Genomic DNA, 26498 nt, shown 5'->3' with positions numbered 1-26498 from the left:
GCTGAGTGTGCAAACTTCCCTCCCTTTCAGACAGAAAAATGGTGCCTGCCAGGAAAAGCTGCTTCTAAAACAGAATCCAGGCTACACGGCAACTTCATACATACCATGAAAACCTAAAATCAAGATTGGATCTAAAGAGATCCATGAAAGCTTGTGACACTGGAAATCCTCCTCATTGGCATTAGCCTGGCTTCCAGCCCAGCAAAAGTTCTACATGAAAAATATTGTGTCTTGCTTCACTCTGAACAGTAATTATAACCATAATCTATAAGAGATACTCCCACTCAGACAGTACAGCTGGCTCATTATGAAGAAGGATTGTTCCACAAAAAGCCTATTTTCCAGCCTAGATGAGACTTACCCTGTTGCAAAGTATCACTTCAGGGGCTAGGAAATGCAGAAAAACTCTTTGCAGAGCTTTCTTAAATACCAAATCCTCTTCCCAAGAAGAAAGCTTAGGGTGTTTTTTTTTTGTTTAGTTTTTAAATTATTAGAGTTCTTCTCCAGCTCCTGTCAACCACCTTTGGACAATTTAGAGACAATCTTATCAGCCAAATAGTTCCCAGGGATTCTTTTCCACAGGAAGGCGAGAGTCACAGGCCAACATTTTGCATTTCTCTGCTCTAAACATTTCCAGAGAGGGATTCAACACAAGCATTCTCAGTGCCTTCCTTAGGCTGCCTTCTCCCTTGCAGAGTTTGCAAAGCCTATAACGCACTTTCTCTCAGGTTGAGGAGGATGTTTGCATTCACCACCGCCCTTTTTGTACACACCGAGCAACATCTCTTCCTCGCTGAAGAAGTCACCTCAGTGATACAGCCCTGACAAGTTTCTCCCTTTCACACTGCCTCTAACCACGCATGCCTTTTCTCAATTAAACACCAAAAGAAGAGACAGCTAATTGCCGAATTTCACATGAACCCATCTAGTGGCCCTGAGAGAATGTATTTGACACCAGGGAGCAGGTTCTGCAGGTTTGTATAAAGACGGAAGGAAGCAGTTCTACCCAAAATTACAGAATAAACGTAATAGGACATATTCATTATACAACTTGGATCAGCACTACTGCAGCCTTACAGAGAAAGGCACCTTACTTAACGTTCACCCGGCTTATCTTACTAGATAGCTGCATGTATACATGCTCTCGGTATGTCTAAATATAAGAAAAAATTCCTCAGTTGTAGCCTAAAAGATCTCCCGGTTCTGAGGAAAGATTCTGAGGAACTTCCTAAGAAAACAAGGATTTAAAAAACATAAATAAATTAGGTCAAAGCAGCACTGGGAACCAAGTCAGATACCTCAACCAGTGATAGTGGGTTAATCCCTTCAGAGCTTGCATAAAGGGAGTTGGGAAACACATACATGTTCCTTTTTGAACGTGATTCTTTGTGACTCGGAGCAAAATCCCCTCGTTAGCGCCAGCCGGTGCTGCACCATCGGTGAGGAGCCCTTTGCCCTAACCTGCCACTTCTCCAACATTTTAGTTTTTGCCACGGCTGCAGAACGGGGAAGGGAGGGAAGAGTCCGGGTTATGGGTTAAGCGGCGAGTTAATGCATCTCCACAGACCAGACGGGAAGCAGGGGGCAGGGTGATCTGTCTGATGCATTAGGTCATCGAGGCAGCCATAACGCTAACTACGAAGCGGCACTCACTAAAACCAGAACCTTTTTATGAATGAAGCCATTTGCATGACACACACATCTCACAGAGGCAGTGGGAGCCGGCCGCTCCGCTCTCCTGTGTACTTACATCACTCATCAGACCCTTAAAGACCACAAGTTCTGCTTTCAGCCTCTCAATCTTTTCATTTAACTCCTCCTGGAGAGCTTCCGCTTCCTGCGCCTCCTGCCAGAGAAAGCACACCAAGAATTAAGAGGGCGACACGCGTTTCCTCGCATAACCCCGACAGGGCCGATAAGGCACCTCGCCACTCCCGCGGTTCACTTTGTCACAAAATTCTGCCTGCTTCCGCTTCCAAATATGAACACTAACACTATTCTCTAGCATACAGGCAGCTGCTCTAACTAGAAGATAGATTTTTAATTAAAAAAACAACTCAAAATATTACTAGCGTAATAAAAGGTGCAGAGAAACCCCATACCTTTCAATATACGCTGTTCAAAACTTACCTCTCGCAAGGTTTCTACCATAGATTCCAGACTCATTCTTCTCGTCAGTTCCTCTTCCCATCTGAGAGACAAAGATTTGCAAGTGAGCTGTTAATTATGGAAAAAACCCAAATCACAAGTCTTCTGGTAGCTGTAGGGTGATGACAGTTATTTGAAATGTACAGCAGATGGTCCCTCTCACTTGTACACCCGCAAATCAGGAACATTAAGTCTGTAAGAGAATAAAAGCTAAAACCACTTTCACTGGGACCAGCGCTCTTCCTGCTCCTCTGTGCAATATTTGGTTGCAAATAAGGTTGGGAAATTTTCAGTGCAAAAAGAAGGAGGTGAAGGTCAGTTATCTGAATCAGCCGCCTTCCTATTTATCTGTTCAGTCCAATGAATTCATAGGTTTATGTGATTTCTACATCAGAATCCTCAATAATCTCCATGCGTCAGGGATTTCTCAGCACCGCAGTTGCAAGGAGAGGACTCAGGCAAACATACTCAAGCAGCGTCTCCAGCTCGCTGCTGCTGCAGCGCTGCAGGGGCGGAGCGGGAATCACAGCTGCAAACTGGATCACGAAACCCAGTCTGCTACAACAACAGGAATGACGCTTTGGGAAAAGAAACTTTGGATGCCACATGATTAAAATAATCCCGTGAACATTATCTGGGTACCATCATGATAATTTCTGTTGCTACCTCAACACTTTTTATAGTTTAACTGAACACGGCAAACCACAGGCCCAGAAATCTATTAAATAAAAACATTAATTAAATCAAATCAGACAAGTGCAGTGGCAAGATGACACAAGGGCTACATCAGCTCTTTCCTGCTATTGTGGTGCAGGAACACCCCAGGTTCTGGTATAAGTTGGGGAATGACCTATTAGAGAGCAGTGTAGGGGAAAGGGACCTGGGGGTCCTGGGGACAGCAGGGTGACCATGAGCCAGCACTGGGCCCTTGTGGCCAGGAAGCCAATGGGACCTGGGGTGGGTTAGAAGGGGGTGGTCAGTAGGTCAGAGAGGTTCTCCTGCCCCTCTGCTCTGCCCTGGGGAGACCACACCTGGAATCTTGTGTCCAGTTGTGGCCCCTCAGTTCCAGCAGGACAGGGAACTGCTGCAGAGAGTCCAGCGCAGCCACTAAGATGCTGAAGGGAGTGGAGCATCTCCCGTGTGAGGAAAGGCTGAGGGAGCTGGGGCTCTGGAGCTGGACAAGAGGACACTGAGGGGGGACTCATTCATGGGGATCAATATGGAAAGGGTGAGTGTCAGGAGGATGGAGCCAGGCTCTTCTGGGTGACAACCAGTGACAGGACAAGGGGCAATGGGTACAAACTGGAACACAGGAGGTTCCACTTAAATTTGAGAAGAAACTTGTTCCTGGTGAGGGTGGCAGAGCCTGGCCCAGGCTGCCCAGGGGGGTTGTGGAGTCTCCTTCTGTGCAGACATTCCAACCCGCCTGGACACCTTCCTGTGTAACCTCATCTGGGTGTTCCTGCTCCATGGGGGGATTGCACTGGATGAGCTTTCCAGGGCCCTTCCAACCCCTGACATTCTGTGATTCTGTGAATATCCAACATAACAGTGTGCAAGTTCTCCACTCTACAGCTGAAGTTTGATTTACACAGCAAGACTTGTGCATATTTTTCCTAGCAAAACGATTTACTGCCAAGCAGGGTAAAATATTTAAGCTGAAATTTGCATTTGTCATTAAATGTTTTAGCTCGTATTACCATATCCTATTTATTTTTTTACTAGTAATTACATGTACGTTTCTACAAAAATAGTAACTTTGTTTTCAGATTTTAATATTAAAGGCAAGAAGGTGAAATTAATTAAAGCAGTCAAATATATTCGCAATCTGTAAGATGGTCTCCTTCTGTTGCAGAGTGTTGTGTGGCTTCAATCGTTCCTCCTGGTCTTTCTGCCAGCCCGCTGTCATTTATGGATGCAAGTCAAGCAGACACTGCAAAAACTGATACGCTGCTTTAAGGTTTTAACTGTTGAAGTGAGGAATACTGGCTGCATCCAGGTTATCTCCTGTATTATTTGCAGCCCTACGGTGTGTCGTGCATTCTGCGGAGAGGGACGTATTTTTGGAAGGCGTCTCTGCATATTTTTACTGACTCTGCCAAAAGCTAGCAAAAAATATTAGCATTCCTCCCCAGCAGTTCAGCTTTTCTGGACAGTCTCCAAAATGACGCATCTCAGAGGCTGCTCAGACCAAGTTTCCTCAGCCTGCAGAAATTCCAGTAGTTCGATTGCTTCTCCTTGTGCCAGTTCAAGTGCACTGTGCAGAACAGTGATTTACAGCCCTAATTCCCTTCTGTCAAACTCAAGACGGTGTCTTCAAGAGAAGAGGAAAACGATGCCTTATTTTATACTGATACGCACCTTCCCCACAATTTCTGTGTTTCTCTTAATTATAGGAATAATAAAACAACTGGGTAATTTTTAACCAAAAAGTACATGCCTAACAGAAGGAATTTTACACTGGACTGATAATAAAGGTCTTGCTAATCACTAGTATCGTATTCTCAACCTCAGAGCACATTTCTCCCACCTCCTACCAAGCTGATTAACCTCATTTAACAGCTAAACCCGCCTATCTTACTTTCTCCTCACGCTTAAACCTCAGGAAACTATTTGTAGCCAAGAGAGGAAGGAGACTGATGGGAAGGTGGAGGCTGACAATGAAGCAGAGGATTAATTCTCTACATTTAAACTTCCAAGGAAGTGAGACAATAGGAAGATTGCTCATTCATATCATCATCCTGTATTTGCTGTAACACACAAGACTGAATTTAAAAGGGACCTTGGCAGCTGTGCTGCTACACGCGCCAACAGAAGCGGCGGTAAGGAGTTCGCATGCCACCGAGATGCTAACTATGGCTCTGCCGTCTTTAATATTCAAACATACTCTAAATTATTCTCCCAGTGACCAATAACTTTCCTTCAGTTACCGATTAAAGGCAGAGCCAGTGATGCCACTCGCGTGTGCAGCCTACAATGTCACTGGAAGGGACCAGAACCTGCTGCTGCCTTGGTCTCGAGGAAAGGGAAACGCCACCTGATTAACCATCTCCGCAGCGTAAATTGGGGCGGGCAGGTGAGCCCTCAGCTGGATAACCACATGAGAAGCAGTGGCAGGAAGGACGAGGACTACAAAACCCAAAGGGAAATGGTTGTACACGCTATAAGCTAAAAAACACACCAGTCGTCACAGATTCGCTGCAGGATATGAACCAGCAAGCTGCTCCTGCTGCTCTCACGTACACTTCACACTTGGCTCAGATGCATCGATTGCTAGGATTTCCAGCTGTATCCCAAAATCTTTTTTCCTGACCTAGAAAGGCAAACCTTGCCATCTAAATCTACTGGACTTCCAAGGCTGCTTCTTATATTTTCAGTTATTTCTTTAATAAATCAATCGATCAATCAGCAATAGGAATTTCACATCTAACCAAGCTTTTTTTTCCTTCTTTCCTGTCCCGCCAAGGATGTTTTAGTTGCAACCACCACCTATCCATCCCCCAAATAATCTGAATTTTGGAAGCTTTGGATCTCTTCCCCTGTTACCAGATGTGACGCGTTACATTCCAGCAGCGTTTGGTCATCACAGCTTCAGGCCCCAAACTGCTCCTGCCTCACGTCTGACACAGCTCAGAGGAGAACAAAGGATGCTGGTTTTCTTTAATGGGAATAGTGACATTACAAGGATATTAGGCAAACAAAACACATGAATAGTGAGCTGGGATTAACATTGCTTAAAGCGGGGTTCTTGAAAAGCTGAGTCACACCACAAACTTCTGTGTTTCCTTTGAAACTGGAAGAGTAGCTACCAGTTCACCCATGGCAACACCACCTCCTACACTGGAGAAAGCTCACAGAGACACCTCAGAACTGGACACTGTCCCTGAAAAGCTTCTCCAAGTTTTTAAGCCTTAATGAAATTAAACTGAGCAACCTATGTTGACACAACAGCCTTCAAACCACTTTCCCTGTGTCAAGGAACACAAACACCTTCCTTTCTTCTCTCCCAGTATCATTAAGTCAAGCTTAAGAACACAGACCAGAGCACTACCCATTGGAGCACATTCACAAAGCCTCTTTAGAACAGAAACTGCCTTTCCAATAATTGTTCAGCAATTTTCTTTTAAAAACCTGGGATTTTTAGATGTACGATATTATTTTGACATATTTTGTAAGCACATTGTTTGTGGTCTAATATAAACCTAGTGTTTTAAATATGTTTTTTGCTCAAAGCAGAAAGGTCCAAGTAGATCTGTTGATAGTTAATGATGCCTGATGGCATCAGCTGCACCATTTCTTTCAGTAAAAATATACCTCCCTCAAGGAAGCCGATATTCCTCCAACAACATTTAATGACAATACATTTTTTTTCCCATAAGAAAAAACTCCTTAGGAAGACCCTTCTTCCTGGTAGTTTTATGCAGAGAAGAAAACCACCAAACAGAAACAGAATAACAGAAAACATCCACAGTGGTTTAAGTTCTTCCCCGTCATTCTCTCAGGTACTGACTCCAAAGCTTTTCACTGCGTTTTGTTATTGATGGAGTGTCTTCCCATCAGTTTATGGGACAAAAGCAGTGGCAGAAAGGAAAACCTAATAGCTCGAGTGCTCAAGTCCATAACAGGAAACAAAAGTGTTAGTTTGAGCAATGACTATAAAACATGCACAAAAATATTAACAGCTGGTAATTCCTGAAAATATCAACGTAGTGAAGGGACGAACTGTCAGTGCTACTTCAGGGAAGAGTGGCATTTTTCCTTGCGTGCTAAGACACCTCTAGTCCACTTTTGGCCCGAGATGCAGCCAGCCTTGCTCATCTGTTGGATCAGAAGCATCCCAGATGCACCCTCTGATGCACACACCTGCAAGGAGATGGAACAAAACACCCATCCATGGCATGACCAAGTCATCACACCTGCCCGGGAGGCTTCGTGCTCTGCCGTCACGGGGCACAGCCACGTTTTCTGTGCTCCTGTTCCTTGGCGGCAGCACTGCTTGTTCTTTTGGGATCTTTCTGACGCCCATAGGTTGTTGACAGGAGCTCCCGATGGCAAGGCGAACCGCACTGCGCACCGGCGCTGGCAGGAGATTTAACACTTGCCACGCACAAGTCAAAGTGATTGAATCATTCCTCGTTACTCACGGTCATTAAAGCCGCCTCTCACCGTGGGTCTGCAGTAACATGCCCGCTAATCCCCGTTCCAACACCTAGATAATAACTACCAACATTACAGTTTGTAACTCTGATTGTTATATATTTCATTTGAATTGACTTAGCGGCCCATCAGATGTACAAACTTGGATTGCCACACAAAAGGATCCTCAGCCTAATCCTGTAATCAGCCACGACAGAAATTTGGGCAGGATATGCTGTTTGGGAGAAACACACTGTGGTTGTTGGGGATGAGAAAGTATCACATCCAGGGCTTTCTGGACAGGCGTAGAGAAACCTTTACGATACCAAAATTCTGCCGCAGCATCAGTTTCTGTTTAACCATTCGCAATGCTGCTGGTTCTTAATTGAGAGAAGAACCTACATCTATCATCTCACTAAACCACTCTGGCTGCAAGAAGGCAGCTTGGGATTGTAGACACAAATAGCTGTCCGCATGTTTTGTTAGTTAAAAAGAACTGGACCGTGCAAGATGGATTTCATGTTAAAAAACCTTCATGAAGCCTCCTTTATTTTGTTAAGGAAAAAAAAAAAGAAACAAAACACCATTCTCCCTGCTTTTAGAATCCTTGCTTAACAGACCATTTTCCTACTCAGTCTTAATTTTGCACTAAATTAGATATAAGCCTGCATTAAACAATTAGTTTATTCACAAATGCTACCTCTTGTTTAAGCGAGCATTTTTAAGATGCTGTAATATAAGGATTCTTCCAGATTATCCCAAGCACAGACCATTTCAATGCCGCATGCCCTGACTTCTTATTGAAGCAAATTAAATGTTAGTTGATGGGCTCCATGTAAAACGTATTAATTTAATGTGAACGTCTGATTCCATTAAAGCCTGGCTGTAACACAGCAGCGGCGCTCCTGAATGAAGTCATAGGTTTGCCTGTTGCAAGCACCATCCTCTCCGCAAAAGCTCTTTGCTACAAGTCAGTCATCGCAGCATCAAATTTCCCACCCGCCAGAGCAATGGTCGAGCGCGTATTCTTGAACCTGTAGCAATGGTCTGGATGATACCGGTAAAATCACTGCCCAGCAGAACTCGAAACTTCTGCACTGTTCCTACTTGTGTGTCTCATTCTAAGGTTAATATTAAAGTCCTGTTCTAGACTTAAAACAGCACACAGGCCTTTGAACAACAGCAATTGCTTGTGAAGAGAATTACTACAAGGACTTACTCTACATAAAAACATTGTCTAATTATGCCTCCTGATTACATACACCTGGAAAGATGCTCCAGCCTGTTCCTGGAACCACAATAAAAATCATCTGCGAGTTCATTTGTGTTTTGTTCCTGACCACACGGGTGTTTAAACAAAAGCCGTGCATAATGTCACAAGAGTTCAACAACTTCAAGTAGAAGCAACCTCCATGCCTGCATTCCTTTATAAAGAAAATTATGGTGCTTTTAATACATTAGGAGAATCCACATACAATTGTGCAGTATTCACAGCAACATGAAATACATTTTAAGCTACAGGTCATAGGCTCCTGCATGACTTATTCTTGCAAACAACACTGCACTAAATAAAGGCTGGGTTTAAATCTGAGATGTCTTTGGATACCTGGAGAAGCTTTGGCCTTCTCCTTTTGTACTTGCACCCAGCCCCAAACACAGAAGCCCATTAACAAAGACATAAGATAGTTATTCAAAGTAGTTTTAGCAGTGGGTGAGGCTGCTGTTGGGTGTTTTCACAAGAGATCTCCTGTCCTTGCAAAGGGCTCTGTATGATGCAAAAGCACCAATTATGAACTTCAGTTCTGTTCAACCTCATAGCTAAATATGTGAAGAAAAAAATATAATGATAGTAAGTCTTCCATTTCCCAGTGCATCCAAGGCTATTCACCTTGGCAGCCTATTTCCACCTCAGAGGAGCAAATTCACTTGCAATACTGCTGCCTTGCATGTAATAATCAATTTATTTTCGCTGTAGGTAGATTGAGAAATAGGCTAAAACATCTTCCCTGATTGCCTAATTGCTCTTGACTGAGTAACTTCAGTTCATCTTGCTCTCAGAACCTGGGGGTGCTGGAGCTCTGAACTGAATCAGTGCCATGAAAAGAAGCCTTTGATTTCCCCGTGCGTTTCTAACCTATTCAGCATCCTGGTTCCTAAGCCATTCTGTGGGAGAGAGTCCAGATTTGCTGAAAGTTACTTTCATTGAAAGGTTTTGTCCACCTTCCTCTTTGCCCACATTCTGCCTGCTCTTCGCTTCTCTAAACCCAGTGCAGATTCACCTGAAGTGAAAGATCAGACCCATGACAACATAACCCAAACCTGCGTATCACTAACCTGCCTATTCTGCAGCTGTAAATGATTTTTAAATACAATTAAATCTCCGAGAAGCATTCCAAACCACAACTCCTACCAGCAATGGCCAGGAGTACCCACTCCTGAAATGAACCTAATTAGGTAAGGTAATTATTTTTAGGGTTTCATGCGAGCTCACAGCATCTTTACATTTCTGCACGGCTGGTTTGCTGCTCCCATCCATCTCGAGCATATGGAAATCATAACTGCTTTGGAGGAATGGAATTTTTATAGTTTAAGGAGCAAAACCACAAAAGGCCTCTGTCTATTCAATCTTTATAGAGTATCCATGCTCTAGAATCAGAGGCCAATTAAAAATCATGTTTTATCACTAGTGTCCTCTACACCTCTAAACCATCACGCTGATCACAGGAACACAACCATTTCCTGCAGCAAAATGATTTCTGGTTACTCATCAACAGTTCCAGCTGATAAGATCCTATCAGACTGCGAGCTCTCGAAGCAAGATTTATGATGCAATTCCTGATATGATAACTAATACACAAGATAAACCAAACACTTTCTGTATCCTCCTCTTATGTCTGCAAGCGTATAAAGACAGATTTACAAATCCATGCCCAACCTGTCCCAGCAACCGCAAACACAAGCAATAATAAATTAAGCTGCATTTAGTTGTGAGCACAGAGCACTGGGCACTGACAGGCTGCAGCAGCGTTGCAGGCAGAATTAACGCCAGTTGTATTCCCCTCAGTACCACCAACTTAAATTCATTTTTCACTCCTGTCAAAATCTTCTTGACAGTGTTTACAGCCCCTGAACAAACATACGTCTCTTAAGTATGAACAAATAATTCTGCGGTGTGGATCTATTGCAGTTTTTGACAGCTCAAATGCAGTTTTTTCGCTGGGTACAGCAGACCCCAGGGAAGGGGAGAGGGATTTGCTCAGTAACATGAGAAGGCAGGGACTGTGTGCCTTCCATTTTCCTGTATGCTCAGCGGTGACTGACGCTTGCCCAGAATGGCTTTGAACTAAAGAGCCTTGTGGAAAAACAGCAACTGAGATGTACAAGTTTGGGCTGTGGGCTTGCTTTGGGGAGGGGGGTAAAGATTTACTCTGTGCAATAAAGGAAAAGCAGCCAAGAGAGCAAGGTAAAGACATAACAGGCTACAACTAGAAAAACAGCTCAAGACTAGGCCAAGACTTAAGAAGTGGGGAGGGGGAAAAATGGACAAAACAGAAGAGGACTGCACTTAAAAGCAGTTCCCAACTGCAAAAGGGAAATGTTATGATGAACTTTAAACTTCCAATTACTGCCATCAGTCCTTGGTTTGATTGAGACAGCCTTGCAGCTATCAGAAACCCATCATAGAGACGGGAGCTGCAAAACAATTGAATTACCTGGGATATCAACTTCTAGCAAGCTGCTTTTGGTCACTAAGACAGGTAAGGACTGTTCCCTGCGCCACCAGGGCACTCCATTTCTACAGTTCCTCTGAATTCAGCAGACTGCTGGGGAGTGGAACCTCCTCTGTGCCTCCAAATACCTGCAGCAACATTGTATTCTGCAAGAAAACGTCAGACAGACAGACAGACAGTTCGCTCGACAAGTCAGCTCTGATTCCAGGAACCCGATACAGCCCACACGTGGAGTAGTAAATACGATTAGGTCTAACTACGAAACATCTGATAAGATTTCTACCCACATGCCCATTTGACACAGATCACGACAGCGTGACGCTCTTGCAAGATGAGAATCAGAGCGCTGCATTTTGGGTTTCTTGTTAGCTCAACTGTGCAGAATTAAGTTCATCTTTGTAAATATTTTATTGTAGCCTAGGTAGCTACCACATCACAATGCTCAAATTCTTGGTGCTCTTCCTCTTGTATCAATGAAGTCCAAGGCATTTCCCCCATTTTGTAGGTATAGCTGCTTATTTTCTTTCCTTTCTCTGTGTATATTTCTATTAACAATAAAAAGGAAGTTTAATAAGATGGACATATCCTGATTTTACCACACTGGAGGACAACATTGTATTTCCAAGGCTATTTCCCACGCTGCTATTCTTCTTCTATTATTATAATTTATTGTGTCTTATGTATTTTTATTATTTATTAATTATAGTATTGTTATTATTTCTAGAGAGATCACAGCAGCTGGCTCAAAAGCCATCGTCCTATAGTCTCATTTGTAGCTTGTAGCTGAGTCCATGCTCATGTCAGCTCTGATCAAATTGTTTTCTAGAAAAATAGCAGCACAACACTCATTTTTACACATTAATCCAGCAAACCCTTATCTCATTTGCCACTGAACTATAGAGAAGAGCTCTGCGTACTCCAGGCCTGCAGAAGACAACTGCAAGCGCAGCTTAGGAACCAGCCAAAGAACATTACATTCCTGTAAAACTGTTGTCGTAACTGCAGATAAAGTAATTACTCTGACTCATTTTGAAACAGGTAATCTGAAAAGCACAGGATTACATTCCTGTACAGTGCTGCTAGCTACAAGTTAATTATCAAATACCCAATTCCCATGTAAGGCAATCTCTAGCAAACATAACTCCTACAAACCTCCTGCATTAAAGACAGCCGATCGGCTATGTACATTTATTTTACAACTCTGCTTATCAACAAGCTGCAATGTTATGGAATTTAGTATGTCAAACATTCAGGTGGTTTTTTTCCTGATGCTTTGGTGCAGGCATCTATAAAATTGCTGTAAAATTAGTGAAGAATTGACTTGGATTAATGACCATCTGAAAAAAATACTACTAAAAAAAGTGACAGATGCTATAAAACTTAACCAAGGGACAAAGAAGAGAACAGAGCTGCCCATTATTCTCTACTCCTCAGAAGCTGCTGTGTGTTTATCTACCCACCTATGGTATGGCAAGGGGGGGTTAAATTTCATTATGTGGGTCTGACAGACACGTACAAGCATCTCTGAACAAACAAGAAGCAGAAGCTGGACATCTTGAAGTAGTTTTTTGGCTAACCCTGCAATAGCAGGGCAGGAAACAGTAGCCCATCCAGTGCCTTTTAAATCACATTGCAATTATTGCATAGACTATTCATCATCTCAAATTCTTTCGGTCAACATACAGAAATAGCCTGGGACAAGTGTTAATGTGAGAAACTTGTAGAATCGCGGTGTCCTGCACGGAAAAGGTCAAAAGGAGCTTTGGGAGGCCCCGAGCTGTGGAACACAACACGCTATTATCCCCGTGTCCCAGTAAAGCCATGTGATTCCTTTGGACGGCTCATCCCCGCCGTTTGCATCGTTACTGAAATAAATACAGGCTGCGGGAGAAGAGAATGGAGCGAGAAAAATGTCTTCTGCAAACTGGAAGTCGAGTTGTTTATAAGGGAGTTACCGACAAGACTCTAGCGCTTGGTTTCAGCAACGAAACTGCACAATGAGAAGGGATTATTAGAACTGACTCATGTAATAATCACAGAAAAATCCATCCATTGTTTAGGGAAACTTAACAATTGCTTAATGCTCTTAATTTAATCAAATATGTTTAAACAACAGAAGATAGGCACCAGCATGCCTGTCCCAGAATCGAAATTTTCACTGGCTTCAAAGAAAAGAAGTAAAATCACCCAGAGGAGCAGGGCACACGAGCCACCTGTGTGGAAAGGCAGAAAGGCTCATGACCATGAGCCAGCACTGGGCCCTTGTGGCCAGGAAGCCAATGGTACCTGAGGTGGATTAGAAGGGGGTGGTCAGTAGGTCAGAGAGGTTCTCCTGCCCCTCTGCTCTGCCCTGGCGAGACCACACCTGGAATCTTGTGTCCAGTTGTGGCCCCTCAGTTCCAGCAGGACAGGGAACTGCTGCAGAGAGTCCAGTGCAGCCACCAAGATGCTGCAGGGAGTGGAGCATCTCCCGTGTGAGGAAAGGCTGAGGGAGCTGGGGCTCTGGAGCTGGACAAGAGGACACTGAGGGGGGACTCATTCATGTTTACAGATATCTAAAGGGGGAGTGTCAGGAGGATGGAGCCAGGCTCTTCTGGTGACAACCAGTGATAGGACAAGGGGCAATGGGTGCAAACTGGAACACAGGAGGTTCCACTTAAATTTGAGAAGAAACTTGTTCCTGGTGAGGGTGGCAGAGCCTGGCCCAGGCTGCCCAGGGGGGTTGTGGAGTCTCCTTCTGTGCAGACATTCCAACCCGCCTGGACACCTTCCTGTGTAACCTCATCTGGGTGTTCCTGCTCCATGGGGGGATTGCACTGGATGGGCTTTCCAGGTCCCTTCCAACCCCTGACATTCTGGGATTCTGTGAAAATCATCTTATTCCAAGCCTTCAATACAGCTTTAATAGTTTGCTAAGATGCAAGACTACTAACATGAGCACTTCAGACAGTAACTCATGCCTTGTAAACAGCACATTAGGTAGTGTTAAGCAAATACTTGTAATAAATTAAAGCTTTCTACAGCCTGTCCCCAAACATGACTTTCAAATCCTATCCTCCGTGCTAAAAATTTAATTACTGATCTGACCTTGATATCCTGTGGTTTCTATGCAGGGGGTTCACATCCTGCTTCTCTCTAGTACACTGATTTCAAACTCTTAGTCCTTTGCCTACACTTCAGCACATTAATTTTAGAAAAAGTAACATAAAATTCTCAATTTTCTTTCCTATTTTTTCATCCCCAAAACACAGGTGACACTTCAAGAGCTGATAAAGGTGTTAGTATGGAGGAGGGCTTTGGGCAGAAGGAAAATGAATAACAAAAAGAAAGCAAATAAGGCATATAATAAAGCTATTTGTAGCCAAGAACGCTTACTGTAACAAAGGAGTATAATTCCGTATCTTTCCAGCCTCGCAGCAACTTCGAGATGTCAGGGAAGCGTGCTCTAATGTATCATCACCATTTTAAAAATACATTTGTATTTTTATGGACGTTTCACTTGTAATTTCTCACCTCCTACTGCTGCTGAGGACTCAGCAGAACGCGGACGCCTTGCCAAGAGTCTGGCAGCTGAGGAGACGAGTAGTTACACAAGAGATTTAAAGCCATAATAAGATCTAACGCTAAGCTGTCAGAAAGTCCAGGCAAACTTCTGTGGCATGAATTTCCTTTCTATTTTCTATAAACACCTAATGAAAGCTTTCATGAATGTCCTCTTGGAGCCTGCCAAGTTAAAATAAGTGCATTATCTCAGCCGCTGCACATGACTACACGGAAGATTCTTACATCACAGCTCTAAGACGTAACCTAGCAGGCTTTGAACTACAGGGCATTTTTCCCATGTAGGGTGAAGATGATTTCTTTTCAGAACTACCTTATGACTTCACGGGAATCTGCTACAAAGAGGAAAACCTGGATGTTTTGAGCATGTGTTGCATTTGGTGACCTTAAAGGAAGAAGAAATACGTCGCTGCCACGGCACGGAGTGATCATAGCACCGTTTTCAACACCTACTGCCATCTTTTAACGCATAAACACTACCTTCTTTTGAACAGATGTTCCCATCTTCTCTCATCTCAGTATTCAGGCAAATCATCCATTTTGGGGAAAAATTGCTCCATTTTTGTAAAGCAATACCAAAGTGTGTAATTAAATGTACAACTAGCTAAGCTTAGCTGTTAGAATGTTACCTGTACTAAGTTCAAAACACTGGTATTTTAACAGCCTCTCTCATAAAAGGTCTTCGTCTGACTTACTGTTTTCCTGAGAAAATGCTGTCTCCAGCCATTCCCTTCACTGGTGGTGTAACCACCCTACTGTTATCTCAAATTCTGAAAGGCTTTGATAAGGCCGAGTGATAACAGATTGGGATTACTCTTCTGTGGAAAGGAACCAGCCATCCTGCCAGAATGTATTACCACAACATATTCATTCATTTCTGCAGTTCTTCAGCCTGAAATGCCACAAACCACTGCAAGTTGCAGTCAAAAAGCTCACTGGTCTCCTTACCTTGTCTTTGGGTTTATCTCCAGCTGCCCTCCCGTTCCCCCACATCCTTTAAGAACCAGTCGCAAAACCGAGCGCTACGAGTCATCTTAATCTCTGCCCCAACACTACATACTTTTACTGAACCTAGTAGAGATCAAGGAAACTGTCTATTGAAATGAGATAAAGCTTATCTGCTTTCAGGAGGCAGGTGAGATACACACCGAGTACACCGCAAATCCTCCCAATAGCGCCTCCTGTGTGTCCTTTATCTTATCTACATGTTTAGAGTTTTATTACTTTTGTAAAGGTAAATATAGCTTTTATGTCCAGCATCAGAATTCTAAGAACACGTGTATTAACAAAGGGTAAGAAATAAACTGCTCTTCAAAGGCTGCTATGACACTTGAGGAAATACACAGTACTCCTCACGAGAAATGGAAGAATCCTCACCCTGGTTAAGCTGCTTTAATCACTTCTAGTACAATGGGCAGATTAATATAGTTTAGTATTTCTAGTTAATTATGGTGACTAGCCTTTACAGAATTACCATTAAACGACAATACTATGCTATTTAGATAGAAGCGAATTAATAAAGACGACAGCTAGGAGGATATAAAATTCAAGATGAGGCATTTTAAAATATCGGTACAAAGGCAGATGAGTCTTAAATGCACACAAACATAACAGTTGTTTTTGCTGTCTCGGCTGCATAAATTCCCAATAAGATAATTGTTTAGGACTTGACTTCACAGGCAAAGAATGAAAAGAGACTTAAAATTTTAAGGCAGCCTGAAACACTGCGAATTGTCATCGAGGGGGTAGGAACTACTAGCAGCAGCAACTCTGTGCTATTTATGGAAGGGAAGAGATGGACAGGAGTTCCAGCATAAACTCGGTTTTAAAGCAAAAGGCCAGTGAGAGGGAACAGTGACAGACAGTGACCTCATTCCTCTGCCCTGCAATTACAGGAGAATTCGGCTGAGTCACGGACCCAAACCTCACCTAAATCCAAGCCCACACGAGCTCAGGGGGAACAATCTCTACCTAGGGGTCTAGAGTTGTACCTCACTGGGGATTTGATAGGAGAAAGATCACAGTTCACTGAATGCCAGAGGAAGGGTACACATCTGAAACCAGGTTGACATCTTCTTCAGGGCAGCAACACAAGGACATTAATTCAGTGCATGGCCAACTCATTCACAGCACCCATTGCCATACTGATGATCACGATGCTCCTACAATCCCCTATATAAAATAATAAGTAGAGAAGACAATAAATCATTCCTCCCAGCTGCTGAAACAGGGAAGATTGTGACTGTGTTGCATATAAATGGATAGAAGCATCCAATGCCCAAAAGGGGAAGAGAAGCTACAAAGGAAAATGGGTTTATTTGCAGCTTCATCACAGGCTGCCACCAGGAGCTTGCCGTGTGCAGGGACAGTGATCACTACATGACCTTCCTTACACCCCACAGCCATTCCCGATAGCATAAAATGCTGTACAGCACCTCGGCAAGTGGGACTTCATTCCCAGGGTCACTTTGTCCCTTTTAATAAGCAAGCTGGGCTCCCACTGGCAGCCGGCAGTTCTGCGCTCTGCTAAAGAATACAGATTAGTGGAAAAACATTTTCCAGGGTATTAAGGAGTTCTTAAGTGCTTTGCATTGGTTTTCTCCCTTTCTTTAAAGGAAAAAAGGAAAAGGGGTTTCAAAACTGCAGCAATGACAGAAACAGTCAGAAGTGAGGTTATTCTGGTATAATCATTTGGGGGAAAAAAAAAAAAAATCAGTAGAAGAGTTAAGCACAGAATCCAAACTGGCCAATTCTTCATCATATGGTTGATGCTTTACTGAAAAGGTTCGAAGGGGAAATAAAGGTTTTTATTTTTTTTAATTTGGGTATGTGCAAGGGGGAATTTTCTTGTAGTTTTAGTGACAAGAGCTTGTTGAACCCTTAAAATATTCCCATTATGATTCAATACTAACACATCCATGCCATTCTATAGAACTATATAAAATTAGACTCATAATTAGAATTTTTGTTAACTAGATTTGATTTGTCAGGACTTGACTGCTATGACTGAACAGACATGGGCCTGCTGAATTGAAATTCTGTTCTCTTTAACAGAGAAAGCTTCATTTTAAAAAAATGACATAGTTCTATTTTCTCCCATCAGAGACATGTAGACAAATTTTACCTGTAGGAATCCAGAGACAGAAATATATTTCCCATTGAAAGCAGTGATTTGGAATTAATCCTGAGCCCGGATCCCTTTGGTCTCTAATTCCAGCATGAGTCAGTGCATGGACTAAACACATCTCCTGCATTTAATGGTAAAGGGGGATCCAATCCTCACTTCCTTCAACACCCCTGCTCTCTGTGTCATGAGCCACTGTAAATTAATGAGTTTTCTTGCCCACATAAAGAGGACAAGGTTAATTCCCCCTCTTTTTCATACAAGGTCCATGAGCTGTCATGCCTTTCAATCAGTGTTGATCTCTGCTTATATACAACTCCCCCGCATTTCAAAGCAACCCGGGTTTGAAATGCAGCCGCACACCGTGTACCCATAACTGTGCAATACAGAAGCTTACCCCTTCGCTTTGTAATTTCTGTTCAGATTTGTGAAACCATTCAAGGCTGGGAAATCAAAACATTTGGCTTGTCCACAGCACCAAGAGATTTATACAGTTACATGCAACTGATGCTCAGGCTCTAAAGTCACGTTTTGCTTTTGACTGTATTTCAGTGCAAATTCAGAATAAATCCACCAAAATTAGCATCAGATTGGACATTATATTTGGAGCCCCACTACGAAGAGTAGCAATGCAAGTCACACATTCAACCAACACAACTAAAACCCTTCTCTAAAGCAACACATGGTGGTGGTTTCCAAACAGAAAAAGCCAAAAAAGGGAGAACTGAACATTTCTCTAGTGAGAAAAAGCTCCAAGAGGCAGCAGTGGGCTGATTTTTGAAGCCATGACATAGAAAGCAGACGTGTTTAGGTTCAGTCCCAACATCTACTTGGAAGGGGATTCAAATTAACGACGTTTTGGGGCAGCAGGATACATGGAGTCGAGCAGAACGCTTCCAAATTGAGCTCCGTAAGCACCAAGTCATGTGTAGATGAGCTGGAGAGTAGAAATGCTGGAACAAAAGGCTGGAGAAATGCATCATCCATGATTCACTTTCACACAGAAACAATGCAACCAGCCCATGTTCTGGGGCATTAATAAGCGGGACTCATCGTTAATGGGCGCAGGGCACCATTCTCTCCCAGCTCTCTTGATGCTCTCGCTATTGAAGTAGATCCAGAGGCAGAGCTGATGTCATTTTTGCACATGGATCAACACCACTCCCAGCAAATAAAACAGAAGACAGATTCCCAAACACTTTTTAATGTATTTTAAACAAACGGTAATTTCATTTTTTAAAAGGCTTTTGGAAGCAAACTTCATGTTAATCCAATTGTGGTAAAAGTTGCCTCCCAGTTGCCACTTTCTGCAACAGCATTGGAAAAAGTCACCAAATTGTTCCGACGTTTTCACCAATTTGGCACGACCCAGGCAATCCAAGTACTGTTAGATCCCCTCATTTTCCTTCAAGCCCACTCTGAAGCAGAAAGATCAGGTAAAAACTGCTTGTAGAGGAGCTGACAGCCAGGGGTTATGAAACACCACATAAATCACTTATTTCTCTGGCACCACCAACAAATCCCACTCCCCCAAATGACGACTCCTCTAGGTCACTGGCTACAGCCATTCACATCTAACCCCAAACCAACACATTTGAATGATACAGTTGAAATTCAGTGATCTATCAGCGCGTCCAAGCTATCGCCATACTACAATGCTCTTGTTTTTCCCCCTGTTCTAAATATATGATTAAGTAGAGACATGTTACTTCTCTTCAGATGCAAAGGTGGGAGGTACATATGGAGAAACATGCAAAAAACATGACCAGGGTAATAAAAATCATAACTGGAGACAGTAAAATGTAGCAAATACTGCATAGAAGCCACGTGTATGGTGGGGTAGCAGAAAGGAATTTGAAAACTCTTTTAAAGCACAGCCGTGCACTATATGATTTCCCTGTGCCTTGTTTACCAAGCAAAATTAGTCCTGTTCCGTTTATAACCATTTATTATCATTTATTACTGATCAGTTCAGGGTTCTGGAAACAAGATAATTTTTAGTTCAGAAAGGTCACAAGGCTGCAGAAGAGCTTCAGTGAGACTCAATAGTGCACGGATACATACTGTGAAGTTTTTAAAAGGCCAAACTGGAAGAAATATTTTCCTTTCTTCTACAAACGAAAAAGTTGGTCTTAAACATTAAGATGGAGACATAAAGCGTAAAGAGCAACATCCTGTGAATATTTCTAGCAGAGCTAAAAAAACATAACAAATGTAGTCACAGCAAAGAATACGCAGGAAGCCAAGATGAGACCTGGCAGAGCATCACCACCAAACCTTCAACCACAAAAAAGCAGCTGTGGAGCCGTATGTGGGTTCGCCGCTTTCTTTAGCTCCAAGCCCAGCACTCAAATGGCGTTACTGCCACAAAAGAGATGACAAAGAGCTAGAAAGAACTTGTTTCTATGTTTGTTTTCACCTCAGCCCTAAATTGCAAGGGTCTCCAGAGATGATTTGGGTTTAAGATCAGAGCTACTTGGGGGGTTTTGCTCCCAGACCTACTCAACACTTAAGCTGAGCTTTGAAAGTCTGTTTCTTTTTGCTTTCAGAAAGTATGATGCTTCCCACCATGAGTCACAGGAGGAATCAAAAGGTAAAATCCAAACCGTACACAGAAAGGCCTGTGGTTCTCTCGCATCGGAGGAAGCTGCTCTTTGAAGAACGTGGCCTGGGTCCTGGCCCAAGTTTCTTTGAAACTCTTACCACAACACAACGTGGGGATTTTTCTCTCCACATCCAGTCTAGTTCATCTGCAAGTTCATTATGTTAATTAGCATTCAGAGCTAATAGCCAAAGATAAAGTTCAGAATAAAGAGTTAATTCGCACAGCTAAGACAGCTATTTCCAATCAGTCCTAACATATTGTAGCCCTCCCTGGCTGCTCCCATTACAAGCCAGTTTAAGAAAGACACACACACAGTCTTATCTACTCAAATATTTAACAAGTACAGCCCTAATCCCACTGTTCACAAGCAGGATCAAAGGGAAATATCCTCCTCTCTTCCCAACCTTCTCCCACATTACTACAACCCACAAGTCCCAATTTCTAGTCATACCAGGGGGGAAAAAACCAAATGAATTGGAGATTCAGTAGCGTGCTCCAGATATTCATGTATATCATAAATGCATGTCTTGGCAGCAGCATTTGCAAAGCAAAGATGGCATCATTGAAAGAAAAATGTCTGACAACCAAATCCCATTCTTCTTGTAGTGCTTAATTTGCACAGCTCCGAGCAGCACAGCTTTCCAAGCAACAGCTCTAAGGGATGTATAGTTTTGTTATACAGCCAAGTGTTCTCACGTTAGACGATTTTATCCGATCTTCACAGAGAAAATTCGTGTCCTCCCAGTGCAAGTAAAAAAACTCTTCAAGACTCAGTATCAGGTTTCACCAGAAGGAACATTTAACATCAAACCCCACATCTCATAAGGGGTATCCAAAAATTTCTAATGGCTGCGTGACTGCTTTGAGGGCAGAAAGGAACACTAAATTTCAGTGAAAAGCCACATTGAAACATAACGACCCCTTTAAAACAAAAAGAACAGCAGAAATACCAGAGTTAAATATATATATATGTGGCTTTACACAGAGACTGCATTATTACCAGCTCTGTAACCAATTGAAACACGGACACAAGTCTCGCCTGCTGGTTACATTCTTCCATAGGGATAAAAAAATTATTTGTTTTTTATTGGGTCTATGCGTAACATTTGCATCTTGTTACCGCTGATATTTTAGCTTTAAAAGTTTTCAGACATTCCTCCAGGGCTTATCTTAAGCACATTTTTATTAAGTTCCCTTCTTTAAAAAAACGAGATCCAGCTCGTTTTGACGCGCGTTGCCTTTGACAATGATAATCTTTGTCCTTTCCAGCTGCAGCAAATTTAAGATAATCTCTTTTTCAAGTGGACTTTATTAATCTTCCAAACGAAATACCATCCTGAGGTAAAACTATTTCCAGTTCAACCCTTAGTAACAGTTAAGTCTCCTCTGGAAAAGACGGCTAACATCTGGCAGACTCAATATCGGCACCAATTAAGACCAATTTTGAAACCATAATGTACAAATCTAGTCAAGTGTTCAGACTAAAGCTCTCCATAGATACATCAGCAGCCTTCTTGCAGCTAAAAGGGAAAAAAAAAGCAGAGGCAGAACGGGGAATGACTGCGGCGGGTTTTCACCGAGTCAGCACACTCGGCGGCCACACGCAGCAGCATTTGGATTGTCATGACACACAGAGATGCTCTTACATCTTCAGGGGAGATCCTCAGAAAGAGCATTTTGCCTCTAAATAACCCAAACAGATGGCGGTAACGCACAGTCCCCTGCAATTCAAGCCGGGAGGCTGGTTACTCGTGGCTGGAGGGATGGGGAGATCCAGGATTCAGACATTGGTTGTTTAAAAACCCACAACTGGTTAATCTCACCTCAAAATCAACTGTGCTTCGCCTATTTAGTTTTGTTCTATCTAGACAAAAAAAAAGACACTTCACCTGTGTGTTTCAATGTCCAAAATCTGACGCCTCCATTTTAAAATAACTGTCCCTTGAATGTATTATTTATGGAGCTGCAAAGAAAGTGGACAATTTCACTTTTTTCTTGTTAAAAGGATAATACCCCATAAAAAGTTATAAAGGATTTGGAATCTGATCCATGGCCAGAAGCTCTTCTAGATGCTACCATAGTTTGGAAATAAAAGAAGAAAAATTAAAATTAAGTTCCTGTTTCCTATAAATCTCCTCCAGTTGGTAACTCCCACAGTGTAAAATCATGATTGTTACTAAAAAAACCATAAGATTAAGATAACACTCTAAGTAGAAAAAGATTCACATTTATATACCATTTGTGTAAAATAACATTTTTCATCTGAAATACTCTGCTGAGTTTCTTGGGAGGGTATTTTCCCATTTGTACTTCATATACAAACAAAACCGTGGGTAAAATACGATCTAGGTGCTCTACTGACTCTGCGCTCCAGGATTTTTTAGACTCCAGAACTCCACAGCAGTTTCTTGTGTTAGGGCAGTCCAAGAAAAAATACATTTTATGAGCTGAGACAAAGGAGTTTTACACATTTTCCTGAAACGAAGCCACTGGTAATTCCACAAATTGCACAGACAGAATTTCACTGGAAAGAACATCTTAGATGATCTTCCAGTGCAGTTTTTAAGAGCAGCAGTAAAGCTGCCTTTAAAAGGGAGGAAACAAAAGGAATTCCTTCACCTCTGAATTCCACCATGGCATTTTTCACTTCACCAGTATGACATCAATGAGTTTGTGCATTCATCAACAACAGACACATCACGTATGAGCCATATGCCTTTGAAATGAAGAATACTCTTGAGCAGCACTCACTGTCTGGGCCATGTCATCATCTGCCTGGTGTTTTCCTGCTAGCCAAATAGTTCAACCATGAAGCATTTGCTGGCTGTGACCTCCTTAATTAAGTGGTCATTCTGGAAAGGAAAAAGAACCATGGAGTTGATGACTTACTGCTCAGGCTACAAGGCCTGATGGCTTCAAAAAGGCTGCCGTGCTCTGCTGGTTCTCCACTTACACAAAATGGTTATTTTCTTGCATGAAACAACAAGAGTGCATAAAACCACCCAAACACACCTTGGAAACGCGGTGTTTCCAACACAGAGATCTCTGCGATCTGGAGCGGTGCCGTTTCACAGCCCCACCACCGCCCTGGTGATAAACACGCGCCTATCTTTGCAAGATCCCAAGTCTGCCTTGGAAACTTGTGCACGCACTTAACTTTCTGCAGGTCCCGACAGCACCGTCAGGAGACGGGCACGAGGCTCATTTTCCACCTGGAGCTCATTTCCCTAAATAAAACTCAATCATCAAAGGGTTCACAGCAAGATAAGGTACACCCAAAGTACGTATTTCTATACACATACATACACACAAACAAGCCAGGACAGAGAACCCCTTCCCTGCAAGAAAAACAAACAAGAAAACATTGGTAGCAATCTTTACAGGATTGCTGACAAACACTGCAACACCCCATTAGCTCGTGATAATGAAATCCAATTGACTAATCTACTCTGACTGCCAGAATTACATTTACAACAGTATTACTCTGTAAGCGTGCAAAAGTGCGCTCATGACCACAAATGAAAAAGCCAAACTACCCCAAAAGAGCTTCACACGTGTGATGCCCATCTGATCAGTGAAGGTCACACAAGAGTGGAATGATCAGTCCAATTACATAGTAATGGACGGACCAGAAAAGACACACCGCGGATATAATGCTAATGTGATATGTGTTGATATGTATTAATCAAATTTTATTTTCAGACATCAGGAGAAAAACCTGTTTCAAGAGCAGGAAGGGTGGTGAGAATCAGATTTGTGGTCGCCTTTGCTCCATGGAATTTATCTGGTTTATGCAACCCCATGTGCCAGCAGTCACATCTCAATACAGACTCCGGGCTGAAAATTTGCTGTACACAAGCAAGTGGAAGTAGAACAGCCAGAACCAACTATGTATCGGTGGAAAGACTGAACTTAAATGGCCCACAAGCCTCCTCATCCCCAAAAAACAAATAAATACATCACATACCAATTAAAAAGGGAGAAGTATCCCCAGTTTTTGGTGAAATAACCAACACCCAACACACATCTTCCTTCACCAAGCCACCACCAAGCACAACTTCCTACTCCCATCTCCTTGGTACCCACCACAAAAACACAAACAACCTCGTGCCAGGATGACAGCCACTATTTTAGACTGAAAAAAGAGGCAAATATCTTTTTCCACTCAGATTCAGTAGGTGTTCCAGCCACAAAGCACAGAGCAACCAAGGCATGCAGGCTTTAAGATGCACTGAAAGTAGACAGTACTTTAGTTAATAGGCCATAAATTAAGCATATGGCGGCCTAGAAAACCTCTCTAAACAGAGTTAATTCACAAGAAGAGGTCTGTTAGAACTAGAGGTATGGAAAAAGCACACTGCAGTCCTGTTACCCTGGACAGAAGAAATTCAGCTACGCTTCACAGGCCACAGAGCCGAGAAACGCCGGCTGCCTCAGGGAGAAAAAAAAGGAGGATTAGATTTATTCCGCAGAAAGAAATACATACACAAGGCTGGGAAAGGAGGAAGCGCATTTTAAGGCTAAAGATGACAAAATTCTGTAACAGGAGTGCCCACGCCAGCCCCGAAGGACAAACAGCTCGTCAGACAATGCAGGAATCTCCTGCAGAATCTCAACTACCTTTTTTTTCTCCCCTCTCCTCTGGCCTCCATCTCTGCCACGGCCACACCGAGCAGGCGAATACAGCAAAGCCAACGCTCTCCATCACCGGGGGATGAAAACACGGGTGAAAAACCCCAGGGCTTCCCAACACGCTGAGAGAAACCTGCAGATTAGCAGGGTTTACCGAGGCTGGCGTGAGGGCTTTTGTTTTGACTAATTCCAATGAACATCTTGGAGCACAAACCTTCCCCTGCAGTATTTGCAACCCAAATATTGCAGCACTGAGCTAATTTCAGAGAGCTGGCACATAAAACCGACTACCAGAGTGATTAGTCGAGAAAAATGAAGGCAAGCTAAATTTAGGAGTAACAATGCAATGCAATATTAATAACAGATTATTTCCCTCCGCCAAAAAGAGATTTTTAAAACATTTTTGTTGTTTTTTCAAGTCAAGCTGACAATGCTCCTTGTTAAGATCAAGGCTCTCCAGGCTCCCAGGGAAGGACCCCACAATTTTTTGGGGTGCCAAGCTGAGGTGCAAACGCTTCCCCAAGCCCCTGGGAGCATCCTCCCCAGGGAGGGGGCCGTGGGGCGGGGGAAGGCCTGTCCCCATGGGTCCCCCCAAATCCTCCATACACCCCAAGGAAGGCCCAGCCCGTTTCCCCGCACTGCAGGAGCAATCAGCCCGCATCCCCCCCCCCCAATTCCCGCAGCTCATCGGCCCCCCCAGCCACTCACTTTCTCTTGTACTCATCCCGCTCCCGCTTGACTTTGGCCAACACGTTGTAGAGGGCGCGGATCTCGGGGGTGATGGTGTCGATCTGCACCCCGACGCCGTCCGGATGGATCCAGGAGACCCCGGGGCCCTGCACCGTCTCCAAGCCGCCGCCTCCGGTGCGTCGCACCTGGGTGTAGCTCCAGATGGTGCCCGGTAAGCGGCTGTAGTGGGGCGGCGAGGCCAGGGGAGCGGCGGCCGAGCCGTGGCCGGGGCCCGGCGGCTGCAGCAGCAGCGGGGTGGGGATCCCGCCGTCCGTCTGCACGGCCTGGTCCCGGGAGAAGGTCTTGTAGCGCAGGCGGCGGTCGCGTTCGCTCTGCTGGGCCGCCAGCTGCTTCTCCAGCAGCCGGTTGCGCCGCTCCAGCTCGTGGACCTTGGCCAGGAAGCAGCGGAACCGCACGTTCAGCCCCTTCAGCAGGTGGATGTTGGAGCCCAGGTCGTTACGAAGCGCCGCCGTCACCGGCGGGCCCCCCGCCGCCGCCACCGGGCTGCCGGGGCCGCCGCCACCGCCGGGGCCCAGCGGGCAGGACGCGGCCGCGGCGCCGGGGGAGAAGGCCCGCGCCATCTCCCCGAAGAGCAGCGAGTTCATCGCCCGGCGGCCGCCTCAGCCCCTGCGGTGAAGTGAGGGGTGAGGGTGGCCGGAAGCGGCGGTTTAACGGTCGCCGCGGCTGAGGCGGAGTGGCCGTTGGGCACCGCGCGAGCCGCTAACGGCCGCCGGGGCGCGCGCTGAGGGGCGCTGAGGGGAGAAAGGGGGAGCGGTGCCGGTAACCGCCGCCGCCACACGCTCCTGCGGCTGCCGCCGCCACTGCCCGGGCA

The 26498-nt window shown here is 44.0% G+C and overlaps 1 protein-coding gene across 1 annotated transcript in view; it reads right to left on the bottom strand.

The window, feature by feature from the left end:
- IFFO2 (intermediate filament family orphan 2) overlaps positions 1-26271 on the bottom strand; it is a gene marked incomplete at both ends in the record, with an annotated part of 34653 nt that extends 8382 nt beyond the window's left edge. Inside the window, 3 exons of the mRNA XM_080358984.1 lie at positions 1751-1846; positions 2131-2191; positions 25646-26271. Of these exons, the coding sequence (XP_080215110.1) occupies positions 1751-1846; positions 2131-2191; positions 25646-26271 (783 nt within the window). The remainder of the gene's footprint in view (positions 1-1750; positions 1847-2130; positions 2192-25645) is intronic.
- Between the last annotated feature and the right edge of the window lie 227 nt (positions 26272-26498).

Source organism: Nesoenas mayeri (assembly GCF_963082525.1).
Source record: "Nesoenas mayeri genome assembly, chromosome: 24".
Classification (NCBI taxonomy): Eukaryota; Metazoa; Chordata; class Aves; order Columbiformes; family Columbidae; genus Nesoenas; species Nesoenas mayeri.
This window is presented reverse-complemented; position numbering and strand designations above follow the sequence as displayed.